This window comes from Staurois parvus, unplaced genomic scaffold, assembly GCF_062004578.1.
Source record: "Staurois parvus isolate SC_StPar_1 unplaced genomic scaffold, SC_StPar_1.0 ptg001162l, whole genome shotgun sequence".
In the NCBI taxonomy this organism is placed as follows: Eukaryota; Metazoa; Chordata; class Amphibia; order Anura; family Ranidae; genus Staurois; species Staurois parvus.
The window spans coordinates 3,099,922-3,116,037 of record NW_028318958.1 but is presented as its reverse complement, the minus strand read 5'-3'; the positions used below and the strand labels follow the sequence as shown (position 1 = coordinate 3,116,037).

General features: G+C 39.5%; 1 protein-coding gene across 1 annotated transcript in view; it reads left to right on the top strand.

The window, feature by feature from the left end:
• USP16 (ubiquitin specific peptidase 16) overlaps nucleotides 1-16,116 on the top strand; it is a 62,980-nt gene that overhangs the window by 25,486 nt on the left and 21,378 nt on the right. The window contains exons 5-13 of the mRNA XM_089659519.1: nucleotides 264-373; nucleotides 1,866-2,050; nucleotides 2,141-2,236; nucleotides 3,926-4,059; nucleotides 6,347-6,434; nucleotides 10,425-10,506; nucleotides 12,837-12,928; nucleotides 15,060-15,116; nucleotides 15,882-16,046. Coding sequence (XP_089515645.1) covers nucleotides 264-373; nucleotides 1,866-2,050; nucleotides 2,141-2,236; nucleotides 3,926-4,059; nucleotides 6,347-6,434; nucleotides 10,425-10,506; nucleotides 12,837-12,928; nucleotides 15,060-15,116; nucleotides 15,882-16,046 — 1,009 coding nt within the window. The remainder of the gene's footprint in view (nucleotides 1-263; nucleotides 374-1,865; nucleotides 2,051-2,140; nucleotides 2,237-3,925; nucleotides 4,060-6,346; nucleotides 6,435-10,424; nucleotides 10,507-12,836; nucleotides 12,929-15,059; nucleotides 15,117-15,881; nucleotides 16,047-16,116) is intronic.

The window sequence follows — 16,116 nt, the reverse complement described above, 5'->3', positions numbered from 1 at the left end:
TTGTCAGCATTTCAAGCTTTGTAAATTTAGCACTTTGAATGGATGTAGTGAAGAGGAGACTACAGATAAACAGGTACAACATATGTAGGAGGATTTGTTTTATCTTTGTATCACCTGAGGACAGTCACTTCACATGGGTTTACAACCACTTTAATGATAGATCTTCTTTAATGTTGATGGTAGCCTATATAGAGAAATCTGAAATAATCATTACAATGAAATTTTTGTTGTGAATTTTGATTTCCTTGTGAATATGATGACAGGTGCTATCTTTGTGATGATGAGGTTCAGTACAGCAGCACAGGGCGGTTACGGCAATTGGTGGATTATATTCAAAGAAAGTCCAAGACAAAAGTGAAGATTTCAAATACAGGTTTGTATTTTTATCATTGTATGAGGAGAACATTTTCAAGCCCTTGCCAAACCCCTTTGCTAACTTGTTGGTTTGTTGTCCAATAAAGCCCTCGTTCACACTAGTGTCATCTCTCCTGCGTCTGCCCTCACTCTGCCATGAATGACAATGAAGATCAGTTAATCTCTATGGTGTCCATGTCAATGCAACATGGTGCAGTGCAATTTTTTTGAAAAGGTGCAGGTGCTTCTTTTGGTGCAGCAATATTGTGTTTTTGGCCATTAGACTTCAGTGGGAAAGTATTTAATGTGTTTTTGGCAGTGTTTTTGTGTATAAAATCCAGTCCCTTCCTCCAACAAAAAATACTGCAAAAATCATGTGTGTAAAGCTGTGATGAAAAGCATGATTATGCAGCAGTACTAGTGTGAACCTAGGCTAATATAACTGAATTTGAAAAGTAAACAATGTGAAATTAAAACCCACAGATTTAACTGTTTTGTCAAAAGTAAACTAAATTTAGAAATGCTCAATAAATGTTGTTAAATCCTCAACTTGGAACTAAACCTAAAAAACAAAAAAAAAACCACTGTGTGTAGGCAACTCTTTTTTTGCAGGAGAGGGGTAGATGATGCTGGACATCTTTTAGCCAGAAAAAGAGGAAGACTGTATCTGACTTGCTGCAGCTTTTAATACCCACCATGGGAAGCTCGGCATACAGTGAAACCGGAGTTAACAATTTTAGTACAGGAAAGGAATCTGAACAATTATGCAAGACCTGCTGAGACAGGAGTGTAGCCTTAAAGTGTTATTAAACCCACAACAGTAAAATCAGTCTGTATATGCAGTACAGCATGCTTGTTATACTCACTGTGGAACCTAAGGGGTTGATCCTCTTCATTGTGTAAATTCAGGATCAGAAAAATTCATTGGCTTTTTTCTGATCCTCCCCTTCTTCACAGTCCCCAATCAATCTGTTGATAGTACAGGACCTTAGGAGGCACTTTGCACATGCTCAGTTTGGTTGTATTGCTAGAAAGAATTGTGTTTTTGTTTTTTTGGGGGGGGAGTAGGGTGCATGTGATTTGCACAGGGAAGACCAGACAGAGGGTCAAGGGTCCTGCAACCTCATCGGACAGTGAGAGGAGAATGAAAACTCCTCCTACAAGTGTTACCCAGTGCTCTGTTAACACTGATAGAAGTCACAAGACTGCTATATACTGCTGATAAGAAAAGGTATTTAGCAGTTTGTATTTACTAAAATAATTGTATTTAGCAGTTTGTATTTACTAAAATAATTGAATTTCCATGTTCTGTGCACTGTGGGAGACCAGATATAGTGAATGCAGGGTCCTGGGTTTAGTAACACTTTAAGAAAGGTTTGGTCCATATATATTTCTTCCACCTATTTGGGCCTACTGTTTTGAGTTTGACCTAATTATTTGGACCAAATCTCACTGTAGATGTTTGATATAAAAATAAAATAATCAATATAAAATTGTTTTTTGTGCGATAGTTCAGACAGGTGAAGATGATGGTAATTCTGAAAAGCAGGAGAATGAAGAACATCATGTGGTAGAAGATCTCAACAGGGGTGCAAAGGGTACCAATGCAGCCAACACACAGAATGACAACAAGGAGGTCACTGTGAAAGGGCTCAGCAACCTGGGGAACACATGCTTCTTCAATGCTGTGATGCAGGTCAGCATGTGAATGTTGTATCTGTCACATGACTCAATACAAAGGCATAGCAATAATTGTTATAAACTGTCTTCCACCATATGCTTACAGAATTTGTCTCAGACACCAACACTGCGAGAGCTTCTGAATGAAGTCAAACCTTCAGGAAAAACTGTAACTGTCCAAGTGCCTGCTGACTCTCACTCTGTAAGTGTACTAAGAATACCTGTCACCTGCACAACAAGTTCACTTTTTTCTTGTTTTCTAAATGTGACAAAGGAGAAGAAGCGCCTCTAAGTGCAGCATAACATTTTATTCAGGTTAAAAGGTAGGAACACTCTCATAGATTAGGTACATAATAGCATGGAAACCGTGGTACGGTGTGAACATCGATCAGGTGGGTATACAGGGTGAAGAGCTGTCATCAGTATGGAGTAGTCAGTGTGCCGCTGGAAAAGCGTGATGACTGGAGGGGAACAGCTGTCGAGCCGGCCGGCGTGCACGTCCTCACTCAGGGGAGACATGCAGGGGATGTTTCAAAAAAGAGAGCCTGCCACCAAAAAATCATCACATAGGGGATTTTTTGAAAGCGATGATTGCGATACATGGTACATATTGCCACGTACGCCAGAATGAGAGCAGAAATTCTAGCACCAGACCTCCGTAATGCTAAACTGATGACTTATAAGGGACTTTAAAATCATCACCTATAGAAAATATAGGTACTAAAGTTTGTTGCCATTTCACGAGCGCATGCAAATTTAAGGTTTGACATGTTGAATATCTATTTAATCGATGCAACCTCGTTTTTTATATTTTACAAAAAAATTGGATAATTTATTGCTTTTTGTATCCTAAAATTAACTTAAGTGTATTTTTTACTGAAATTTTGCGCTTCCTAGACCTTTGTGATAATATCATGTGACAAAAAATTGGAACTACCACTATTATCCCCCACAGCCACTTCCTCCTGTACCACTATCCCTTCCCTCCTAGATTGTAAGCTCGAAAGAGCAGGGCCCTTGACCCCCTTGTGTATTGTATTGTTACTGTATTGTCTCATGTTCTGTCCCCCACTATAATGTACAGCGCTGAGCAAACCTTTTGGTGCTATATAAATACTGAATAATAATAATTTTGTTCTCTAGGGTCTCTGATTTCAGAAAATATATAATGTTTTGAAGTTTTGTGTAATCTTCAGGGCTTCAATGATTTTTTAAACATGTGCAAAAAAAGCAAAAACAGCTCTGGCAGCGAAAGGGATAAAGGATAAGCCCGACACTCCCCTTTCCTGACACTGCAAGGTCTCTCCCCTCCCTGCTGGTCCCTGGGTGCGGTGCTGGAGACAGGCAGGGAGGTGAGGAGGAGATAAACAGTGCAATGTTAAATATATGAAATGTTTTAAGTTGCCATAAAGCCCCTTTTTGTTTTTAAAAGCCCCAGACATTACTTGAAGCAGATTTAAATACGGCTTTGGTTAAAATTAATTCTTTTTTTATCAGGACAAGTAGGTTGTCATGAGGGACAAGTAGATTGGGACACTGATTTAGTCCCTGGTCAAGTAGTTTTTTTTTCAAAAATTTCCACACCCCTGTATAAAGGGTGGTTATTACCTGGCAGCCTCTGTCAGTTTTTTGTCAAGGAGATTTTCCTTCACTGCCTGACCCAAAAACCCATCAAATTTTGGATTTCCCATCAGTTTCTGTCGTCATGACAATGGTCACCAGGGCTGTTGGGGGTAATGAATCTCTCCAGCAGGGACATAGCAATAAAACCTGATGGGTGTTTTTATACTTCCACACTCTATCCAAAACTAAAGAAAAAAGGTTTTGGCTTTACATAGATACATTTTAAAGACTTGTCTTTTAAGCCTTTTGTATGATACATTTATTTCAGACATCAGGAGAAGTGACCCTGGAGCAGCAGCCTGGGCCACTTACCTTGGCAATGTGGCAATTCCTTACTGAGATGCAGGAGACTAAGAAAGGGGTTGTAACCCCTAAAGAGCTCTTCTCTCAGGTCTGTAAAAAGTGAGTATGTACCAGGACTGTGACACTTGTTATTGAGTTGACGTTATCAGAGAGCTTAATGATGGTGTTACTGCACAATATATACAGAGGGCAAGTTTCATTTCCTCTAGACTTTCTAGAGGGCCAGTTCAGACCTTTTGGAGGGCCAGGCTGTGTCCAGTGGGAATAAAAAATGCCTCCGTAAGTAAACAATGCTACAGGCTTTGTGGTCATTGGTTAAAAAAAAAGAAATTTCATGACACCTTTGGTTGATGTCAATGGGAGGAATAGTGCTCCATTGTTAACGTCAGTGGGAAGAATAGTGCCCCATCGTTGGTGTCACTGGGCGGAATAGCTCTCTATCAGTTTGTCAGTGGGAAGAATAGTGCCCCATCAGATAATGAAAAATGGTGCAGCGCTTCCCCAAATAAATAAAATATACGAATATGTGTACATATATAAACACACAATACAGTGCCAAAAACAATGTGCCAGGGTCAGCTGGGTGACCTATAAAAGTGATATTCACAACAAAACAATGACAAAGACCCCTATGGATACGGGGATAAATAACAAACAAGTGATAAGTGCCAAGTGTGATCACACTCCAAATCACATATAAACACACTGAATACTCTAATAGTCCATAAATAAATTGATGGGTGCTTCATATAATCATGCAATGTGCATATGGTGTTTAAGATCTGTGAAAGTGTCAGCACACTTCTTCCACTGTGGCTACAATGCCTCCTCACCTCCTTCCGGCGACCCCAAAGGGCCAAAAAGCCTTCAGGATCACCCTGGATCCTTTTCATTCCTGGCTGGCATTAATCCACCTGTAGTTCCTCTCCTATGCAGTACACCCATGCATCGGAGAGGAAGGGGGACTGCACAAAATGTGAGTGGAATTGATTTCTATTGAATAAAAGAGATCTTGGCTTACTACATACTGCACTATGGAGGATCTCTTTTGTTGCTCACTGTGTTGGTGAGATACATATTCCGCATATTCCTGAGGGACTTTGGAGACTTGTAGGAGAGGAACTACAGGTGAATTAATACCAGCCAGGATTGAAAAGGATCCAGGGTGATCCTGAAGGCTTTTTGGCCCTTTGGGGTCACCGGAAGGAGGTGAGGAGGCATTGTAGCCACAGTGGAAGAAGTGTGCTGACACTTTCACAGATCTTAAACACCATTTGCATGTTGCATGATTATATGAAGCACCCATCAATTTATTTATGGACTATTCGAGTATTCAGTGTGTTTATATGTAATTTGGAGTGTGATCACATTTGGCACTATCACTTGTTTGTTATTTATCCCCATATCCATAGGGGTCTTTGTCATTGTTTTGTTGTGAATATCACTTTTATAGGTCACCCAGGTGACCTTGGCACATTGTTTTTGGCACTGTATTGTGTGTTTATATATGTACACATATTCGTATATTTATTTGGGGAAGCGCTGCACTATTTTTCATTATTTGTATACACTGTTTGGGTATCAGTTCAGAGTGTTGGCAGCTTTACATTAGGGTACACTTCCTTTAAGCACAGGAGGAGTTTGCTGTATATTTATCTAGTGCCCCATCAGATGGTGTCAGTGGGAAGAACAAAGCCCCATTGTTGGTGTCAGTGGAAGGAATAGTGCTTCATTATTGGTGTCAGTGGGGAAAATAGTGCCCCATCATTGACGTTAGTGGGAAGAATAGTGCCTTATCATTATCAGCAAGAGGAATAGAGCTCCATTGTTGCTGTCAGTAGGAGGAATATTGAAAAGCTGATCTGTCATTTATAGATGTACCTTGGTGGAAAAGGGGTAAATGGGTTGATCATTCATATCTTATTGTCTGAAGTTCAAAATTTTTTAGTTGGCTGAATAGCAATAGCAACTCACTGGTCTCACTGTCACTGTTTAGAATTGCTTTCAGTGATAATCATCATGGCTTTTCATCATATGCTGCATTTGGGCTATCAATCTGGTGTTTAGCTGAATCTAGAATATACATTGTGCCATATTTCACCCTTTATTAAACTAGCTGGATCATATTTTATTCATTTTTAAACATTGTGCACCTCTGCTAGTAAAACAGCAAATTATGAATGTGTTTCTAGACAGATGTGATGGCTCCACGCACTTTTATAATTAAAACCTATAAATTAGAATAAATGTTATTAACCTATAACAGGGTTTTCATGCAAACTTTGCATTATTCTTAGTGGCTTCAGTTTACATTTCTTACAGCTTTGAGTATGTAGTTTCTACTTAGCCAACGTATGAGTAGTGTCTGCATTGCTTTTCTTTCCAGAGCCATCCGATTCAGAGGGTATCAGCAGCAAGACAGCCAGGAGCTTCTCCGCTACCTTCTAGATGGAATGAGAGGAGAAGAGATACAGGTATTTCTTAGTTTTGACTACCACTGTATCGTTAGACCAGGAACAGGCAACTCTGGATTGTTAGAAGTACTGGAAGACAGAGCAGGCTAGGGGATGAGGCCTAAAATTTCTGTGCCACCAGTTACTCAAATCTGCCTTACTTAAAAATAGAGAACATTTTTGAGAGTTCGAAAAAAGCAGTGATATGACTATAATAGTGCAGATAAGTGTAGTGGTGCTGCTACCTTCCTTCAATCCTCAGCTCCACCCCGTGCTCAGACTGAAAGGCTGTACTGTGAACCACTGAAGGGACAATTTGCACTCAGGTAAATGTCAAATGGCAATATTTTTTATTGAAATGACATGTAAGCGCTGTGAAACAGGCAGTGTGTTTCAGCTGTCAGGCCTTAGTCATGGCTAACTGGTGACTGCTCTTGCTGACTGTCCCTTCAGTGGTTCATGACTGTGATATTGACTCTGTCCATTCTGATTGGAGCTACATTCAGTAACCATGAATCCAAATAAAAGAAAAACAAAAAAGCGCACACAAGATAAATAAAATGAACCTATTGAATGCAAGCTGAACACTAAGGCATGTTCCACATTACCCAAGAGCATAAATACAAAGTGCAGTTCAAAGATATATAAAGCAGAAGTTCACAGGGGAACCCAAAGAAAGATATCATTGCAGGGTAACAGGACACAATCCGTGATAAAAGGTATAACGTGCATAGATATCCAGTGTTGTCTTATATTACAAGAATGATGATTGATATAATTAAGATACAGAATCTGTTGTCGTATATTACATGTGGGGATGACGATGATTGATATAAATGTATTTTCCCGCAGCAACAAGTTCAACTGTTCTTTTCCACAGAGATGCATTTAATCAGCTTAGAAACAATGCATAAGACAGAGGTACAGATAAGGTATAATAATGAGGGATTCAGTGAGCGCTAACCAACACAGCAGCTGATACACTAAAAAGGAAAAACCATGAACCTTCAAATAGACAATATAAGATAGATAGTGCAGCGCTAGATGATATATGACTGCACCAGTATTTGAGGTGGTGCAATATCCCTTACTTAAATGTCAACTAATGTGGGCCACATATGTTGTATGTGACCTTCCCAAATGAAAAAATGAATAAATTGCGCACTCACCGGAAGCACAATTTAAATTGTGCAATTGTATCTCATACACCAAGGATCACTCCGGCTGTAGATGGAAGGAAGCTCCGAACAGGTGGTTCTGTGATGGAAGGTAACACATCAGGGGGTTCCTTATGGCAGACAGGCTCCAAACAGGATCAGCTGAATATTACTCTGGGCCTTGGGATAGTCACCTGGTGGTCCTGAGGAATTAAATGCAGCTGGTATAGAAGAGTGGCCGCCGGACCTCCTTGATCCGGCGGCTTGACGTCACGGCTAGCAGGGGCTCCTCCTTGACGCGCGTTTCGTATCACACGTACATCATCAGAAGGAATAAGAGCCAATTTATTCATTTTTTCTGCACAACGTCGGACTACATGCATCATAAGGATCTTATCAAGATATACTTATCTGTGCTTCTTTGATGACTGGACTGTATTGTGCATTCATATTGTGCGTTTTTTTATTGTAAAGTGAAGCCGTGTGGAATACACGTCATTATTTCCCTTTTTTAAATTCTTGGGAAGGTCACATACAACATATGTGGCCCACATTAGCTGTACAGATAAGGTAGATGACAGGAGACTTAGAATATTCATGCAATGTCAGACACTTTCAGAGAACCCACTTTCTCCTGTCATGACTCAACAAACCTTCTCTAATATACACCTTTTCCCCATTGACCAAAGTGTCGAGCAATCTGATTGGTTGGTTTTATGAGCATGTTTGATCGTATGTGTTACAAACAATGTGTCTAGGCCTAGAACAGCTGTATACATAGATTTCAATTAAAAAGTTGAATAGATACTCCTTGTCTTGTTTATGGCAAAACTGCAATCTTTAACATCCTTGTACAAAGGTGGACACGATACCCACGTTGAATTTCTCTTTACCATAAACAAGTATACTATGAACATTTAAGGTGTCTTAAACCCATTTACCATATACTTATATTGTTTAAGGGAAAATTGCATTTTTTACCCTTCTTGCATAGGTAAAAACTCCACCTCATTTAAAAAGGCTATTTCTCATAAATAAGGGCTTCATGAATATTTAAGATCTTTCCAAATATAATTAGACAGATTTGCATTTTACAATGTTGGTAGATTTGCAAATAACCTGCTCTGAAACTCTCCCTGACTTTCCACATATTTATCCAAAAACAGGTTAGCCCAACATAACAAAGGTAAGGTAATTGTTAATAAATTAACATAGTAAGTCCTTATTCTATCCTTTTGATATGAACAAAAAAATGCAGTTTGGCTAAACACAGCCACACAAAGCAGTGTGCAGGAGCTGATAGGAGAGAGAACTGTTGGCAGGTCCTCAAATTCCCTGGCAAAGGGTGGCGGTAAGAGTTATCACCTGCCCTTCTGGGAATAGGGGTACCTGTTGAATTTCCCCTTAGGAATGGAGCCCTATATTGGTCCCTAGCGGATAAATTCCCACTAGGACCTCCTTGCTGATTATAGCTAACTTGAGAACCAGTAGAATCAAATGGGAAAGGACAGGGTGGGATAGTAGACGGGAGTAGTAATCATCTGCCAATTGTAAATTTCATTCCTTTCATAATCACCAGAGTCTCTTAGGTATTTTTTTTCCTTTTCTTATCCTGTACTTATTTATCCTATTTAACCAATTTAGTCTTAAGTTCACCAGAAAGACTGGAGCACTCTTGAGTGTCTTTAAATAGTTTCATGCTTCTTTAATTTCATTGATTTGTGCCTCCAAGTGTCCGCATTTTTTTTGTTTCTGATTGAGCAGAAAAAGTGAGTCAACATTGGAGGGGGGGTAATTATTCTTGCCAATTGAGAGAGATAGATATATATATATATATATATATATATATATATTGAGAATCTTTTTGGATTTTTACCACTAAGGTTATGACACCTATTGGATTGAATTTGATTTGAATGGTTTTATTTTGGATTGTTACTCAGTTTGATATTTTTATAAATATTGTTTTATTTGTAAAAGATAACCGTGGGGATTTATTTTAAAATTCTTTCATATACGCTTTTTTTGTAATTTTTATTTTTGGTGTCACCCAATCTGTGCCAGGCAGCTATTAGCTTGTAGGGGACACCGAATATGTTGCAAACACACCTGAATTTTTATTAATGATTATATGCAGCTGTGGCGGCGTGTGAAGTCTCTTGTTCGTTATACAGGCACCATGCTGGCCCCAGCTGTGTTTTCCTTTTTTTTTTTTTACGAGTCCATCCCTGTCACTATGACAGCAGTGATGCTTCATAAATAGTGTGGGTGATTGCGTGGCTCCGTTCCCGCTGACAAAGTCCAACCCTAGGACGTAATGCGTACGGAGGGAGGAGTCATGCCTATGGTGTCACCCGCTGCTATCTTGTATTCATGCTTTGTGATTCCAAACACTTGGTTATGCACTTTGGGTAAAAGTGCCTTCTTTGTAAGTGTGTTTTTATTATTTTAATAAGTTTGTCATACGGAGAGCACTATTCTTTTGCCTTTGCGTTTTTCCGTATGCGGTTTGGATCAATTGGAATAAAAATCGTCCGAGACTGATTGGAGTCTTCATTATATATGCCCCAGAGCGGAAATGCGATGTCTGACCTTATTGTTATACCTCGGAGGTGAGCAGCAGTGATTTTGTTTGGTGAAGGGGAGTGTACACCATCCACACTTGGATATCTATGCACGTTATACCTTTCAGCACGGATTGTGTCCTGTTGCCCTGCAGCGATATCTCTCTCTGGGTTCCCCTGTGAACTTTTTCTTTATCTTTGCGCTGCTCTTTGTTTGTATTTAATAACCATGAATCAGCTGTTTTATGTCATCATGTTTTCCCTTTTTTTTTTTTTTAATATAATTTTAGAGGGTAACGTCAGCGATTTCTAAGACATTACAGGCTGCATCAGAGAAGATCGAGGATGAGGAAGTTAAAAAGATTGTCAGAGGTATGATAGCATATATGTGAGAACAGTTTTTTTTTTTTTTTTTTGTGTAGACTGCTTTAAAGGAGAAGTCCCGCTTAAAAAAATTTTTTTTTTAAAAAATGCACGTCTTTTTTGCAGGTAAAAAAATGTGCAGTGTTTTATATATTGTTTTTTTTTATTAGGAGCCTGTAAAGCATTGCACCCGAGATCAACAGATCACTGGTGCAATGGCGGGCTTTTGCAGACTGTCGGTGTAGCTGTCTGACAGTGCCTTGTATGGACACAAAGTTACTGAATGGCAGGAAGAATCAATGAACTACTAGAGCACTCAGCAGCGCTTTGGTAGTTCATTGGAAACTACAAGCTGTCAGCCGCAATGGTTGATGGTAGTTTAGTTGTCTGACTCACAGAACTCTGTAAATGAATGACACGGCCAGGTTTTAAAATTGTGACATCGGGTATGGGGAGAAGATCCCAACCCATTGTTACAACAGGGACTTGGGGAGGGGTGTCGGGGCTGCTTATCTAGTAACATGCTAAGTGTTACACCCTGAATATGGCTGTAACATATTATGACAGGTGAACTCATCTGTTAAATCGATTCTCAAGTTTTTTTTTTTGTTGTAAAATAACAAACATGTCTATACTGTGTGCAGTGGTTTTGCACAGAGCAGCCTGCATCCTCCTCTTTTTGGGTCCCCCGCAGGCTCTCCTGGTTCCTCCTGTCTGTCTGGTGCCCCCATAGCAAGCAGCTTGCTATGGGGGCACCCGCTGCTCCATTTGTCCATTCACATGTAGCCGTGGCTTGGCCCTGCCCCCTCTCCCCTTATTGGCTAACTGGCTGTGATTGACAGCAGCGGGAACCAATGGCTCCCGCTTGCTATCTCAGCCAGTGAGGAGGCAGAGACCCAGGACAGCTGAGGACAGCTGTCATTCACAACGCTGGATCGCGATGAGACTCTGGTACGTATTGAGGGGGCTGGGGGTACTGTTGAAAACAGAAGGTTTTTTACCTTCATGCAAAGAATGCATGTCATTGGCTGAGACAGCAGCGGGTGCCATTGCCTCCCACTACTGTCACTCACAGCCAGTGAGCCAATGAGAAGAGAGTGAGGGCAGGGCTGAGCTGCGGCGCCGAGTGTGAATGGAGACGCAGAGCAGCTGGTGCCCCCATAGCAAGCTGCTTGCTGTGGGGGGCACCTGACAGGAGGGAGGAGCCAGGAGCACCGGCGAGGGACTTGAGAAGAGCAGGATCTCGGCTGCTGTGTGCAAAACCACTGCACACAGCAGGTGTGTATAGATATGTTTGTTATTTAAAAAAAAAATGTAATGTAATTTTAACAGGACAAATTAGCAAATTAAAATGTATACTTTTTATTACAGTCACACTGTTTATTTTTAAACTAACACTGGTTAAAAAAGAGAGCGTGTGTTTTTTAAATTTGTTTTGTTACTATTTTTGTTGAGGATTGTGTAAAGAATGTTTGTAATGCAATTTTCTTCTGTGATTGTCATTTAGTGACCATGACGTAATATTTTTTTTTATAGTTCTTTTTGTAAAAAGAAAAAAAAACAACATTATGAACATAACAACATGACTAGATGAAGCTGGCGATCATAGGATATAATCATACTATCAGCAATATGGCAGACATTGTGGCCTTGCAAATGCTTAAGACATCTGCATAGCGAGCCTTTTATGCCTAGACCCCTTTAAGTGCTATTGTTTCAGCTCGATAATTGCTATGTGGGTTTCCCTCAAGTTCATTATTTTCCGATTACAGACCAAAATCTTTGCAGAACATTTTAGTAATCTTCAATCATAGGAATTTGATAATGAAATACACCTTTAAAAAAAAAATAGGTTTTTTAAACAGTGGGGTCGGTAGGTCCATATATGTGGTGCTTGGTGGGTTAGGTCAGTTACTGGATTGTTTATTTTGGATACTCTAGTAGTGAGCACTCCTTGTCCTAATTCCTGACTCTGTTCCTGTCCTGTTTTGGTTGTTTCTGTCCTCTAGTATTATTCATCATGTAAAACAAATCTAAAACAAAAAGAAATCTAGCAGGAACAGTGGAACTGCTTATAATGTCCTCAGCATGTGTGCAGACGTAGCATAGAGCTCTCCCCAACAGCGTTCCAGGGAAATGTAAGAAACTGCCCCGTGGTTTATCTATGTAGCATCTACCAAATCTGAATACAAGTTTTGGGTGGCCTGACTTTTTAACATTCTCTGAAATGGAAGCTTTGCGCACATTTTTTGCCTTTAGTTTTCCTGGAAGGTATTTACAATATAATGTTGATGGAAAACCATAAATAGTGTAACACTAATTCTCTCTGTGTTTATTAGACTGTGAAAAAAGAAGAGTTATCCCCAACTTTGTGGACCGCTTATTTGGAGGAGAACTGACAAGTACAATAATGTGTGAGACCTGTCACACAGTATGTTCACTTTTCTCTTTTTAAACCATGTATAGATTTTGCTGAAAAGATCCCATCAAAGCACACTTATTTGTCGTAACCATTTATAAGTTCTTTATAGGAGTGGGTGGATGCCATTGCTTTTTATTTCAATATTTATTTATTAGAAATGTTTCAAAAATAGTACAGAAACAAATATAGTGAATGGTTTAAATCATATGGAGAAATCATATAAGATCTTAAGGCTTACAAATGGACCGATTGCCCAACAATTGTTACAAAGCGAATTAGCTCAAATAACTATACCTTAGAAGAAACAATCTCTCCACCAGAGGGAGGGGCAAGAGGAATAGGTAAACACAGGGAAGGGAGAGGTGGGGAACTAGCGGGGGGGGGGGGGGATAAAGGAGAGGAACAGCAACCAGTCACAATAGAGCTGCTGGGGCAGCAATGATTTGAGAACAAAAACAAGGAATCACAAAGCTATATACAAAGACGTCATCAGATCTTGATCGTACATCTAGAATTAAATAGCCATAAAGATGACATTGTACAGAATTTGCTAAATGTTAGATTGGTAATTGATAGCAGTTTTTCCATCTCGCATTGGAGGTTAAGTGAGGATATAGTGTGTAGGATAGAGGGGGATTCGTGTGCGTTCCATTGTTTGGCAATTGTATGCTTTGCTGCTAAGAATAGATGTATGATTACTACTCTGACTTTGGTTGGGGGGGGGGGTAAGACGTGTATAAAGAAATGGAGGAAAGCTAAGGCAGGGTCTGGGGACACAGAAGATCCTACAATATCAGGGACTATATGAAAAAGTTTGTTCCAGAAGGATCTTAAGAATTAAAATTGCCATAAAGTGTGATCTAAAGAGCCAATTTCTCCACAGTTCTTCCAACAGAAGGCTGTTTGAGAGGGGTAAAATTTTAAAAGTTTTTTATGGTGTGAGATACCAATGGTGGATCGATTTTTGGTATAGCTCCCAATGGTTTACACAGTGGGAACAGGAGTACATAATACTCAAGGCCTTACGCCTGGCTTTTTCAGTACAGGGAGTGCCCAAATTATGTTCCTGTTTAGAAATGATAGTGGTCTTAGAAAAGCAATCATTGTTATTGTAAAAAGCATAAAAGAGTGAGTTAGCCGTCATTACCTATTCCTATGGGAATGCCTCATTGGTAAGTCAGATGTCTGTCATTGAACTGTTGGATAGCAGTGGGCATAGCATAGCCCTAAAGTAAGATTACTTCCTCTTTAATCAAATGAAACATGTTTCAGAGAGGCATATAAGGTTTCTCTGGCCTGCAAAGTTCGAAGCTGGTATCTTGTATTGGCGGCTCTTCATGAAGGCCTTTCAAATTTAAAAGCAAAACTAAATATACATTAGTAATATGCACAGCATATTTGTACATTAGGACAGACCAACCTGTGAAAGAGACCCCTTTTAATGCTGCAAAGGGCGCTGTGCTGCTGCCCTGACTTATTCTACCGATCTCCATCCAGGTTCAGCATCTTTGGCCATCTTTATATGCTGAGCCCTGGATACTGTAACTCCTGCACATAGAGGAGTTAATTCATCTCATCACCAAGGTATGCCAAGAATCTACAATGAGCTGCACAATCCCAGATCATTAAAAACATTGCTGGCAGGCAAAAGAGGAGATTTTATTGCAGAAGAGACACAGGGTTGTGCAACATAAGCGTACCTATCAGCAGTGGTTTAAAACGCACTTTAAATGGCTGACAGGTTCTCTTTAAAGAAGATCTAGCACTTCTCAATACTGACTGAGGGTAAAATGGGCTTTTCATTACTTGCTTGGCCATGTTAATGGTAAACAAACAGAGCTGCATTTTACTTAATAAAAGGCCCATTTTACAGGGCATATCCATGTGAAATGATCATCTATTCTACTCCTTTCCAGTACAGGGTTCTCTGCACAGGGGATGTAGATAAAAAAGGTCTTTACTTGAAGTCCAAACTAATGGCATGTAGAAACATCTCCAGGATGATTTAGTGCTGAGGTCCTGTCCTAAGAAACTGCTGCTGTGATCTGCAGTGACTGCACAGTGTCTTTGGGTCTTTTTATGAATGTTCTATAACAAGTTCTTCAGTAATTAATATTTCTTTATGCTTCCCTCTATTAAGGTATCTTTAGTTCATGAGCCTTTTCTCGATCTCTCACTTCCTGTCTTGGATGACATGGTAAGAAGGTTTTTAATCTATTACCCTTTTATTTTATTATACGTTCACATTTGGTACCATTTTTACAAATGAGAGGGTTTGTTATATAGAATCTTATTAGAATTATTATTAGGATATATATTATATATATATAAGCAGAAAGTCCTCTCAGATTTTACTGTGTACAGTGAATGGTTGTAGGTCTGAGACCAGAAGGATTGTAAAAGGACTGCGTAGGCCTTGTAAGAAGGAAAGACAGCATACATACTCAACAAGCAGACACGGCTCCCCTACATGTATACTGTACATACATAATTACACACTACACATAGAAACAAATTCTTTAATACACAAAAAACATTTTGGTAAAACTGCAAAATAGTAGCATCAGCAAATGTTATGCCAAATCTCCTGAGACTAGAAGTTAGAGGCAGCAGTGCCTTAGAGCTCGCACTGCATTTGCACAGTTATGAAACTATAGGCATATGAGTGTCTGCAAGTGCTCTTTTTCTGGAGGAATGTGAGACAAAAGATCATTTTATCAGGCTACTTCTTAGTCACAATTAACATTTTATATGTACTCTTGACCATAGCAATTTTTCACTTTTTGAGTTTAGCTCCTGTTTAGGAAATGCATAAAATGTTAATTTTGTCAAAGTGTTATTCATACAACAGTTTCCATCTATTAAAAAAAAAGACTCATCTGTCCATTATTGACCAGAGATGTCTAACTTATCCTATAAGCCTGTGTGACATACTGTCATTTATAATTTGCTTTTATTTCAGCCTGCCAAGAAAAGTACTGCAAAATCAGCAAAAGCGGTCAATGAAAAAAACGATGAAGAGGAAAGTGACAATGACAGTTATGTAAAAGACAGGAATGATCTTCCTTCAGGGCCGAGTAAACACCTTCAAAAGAAAGCAAAGAAGCAAGCCAAAAAACAAGCCAAGGTACACTGCTGTGTTAATGTGGGTTTAAAGTCAAAAAGGTTTTTTATCTTAATGCATTCTATGTATTAAG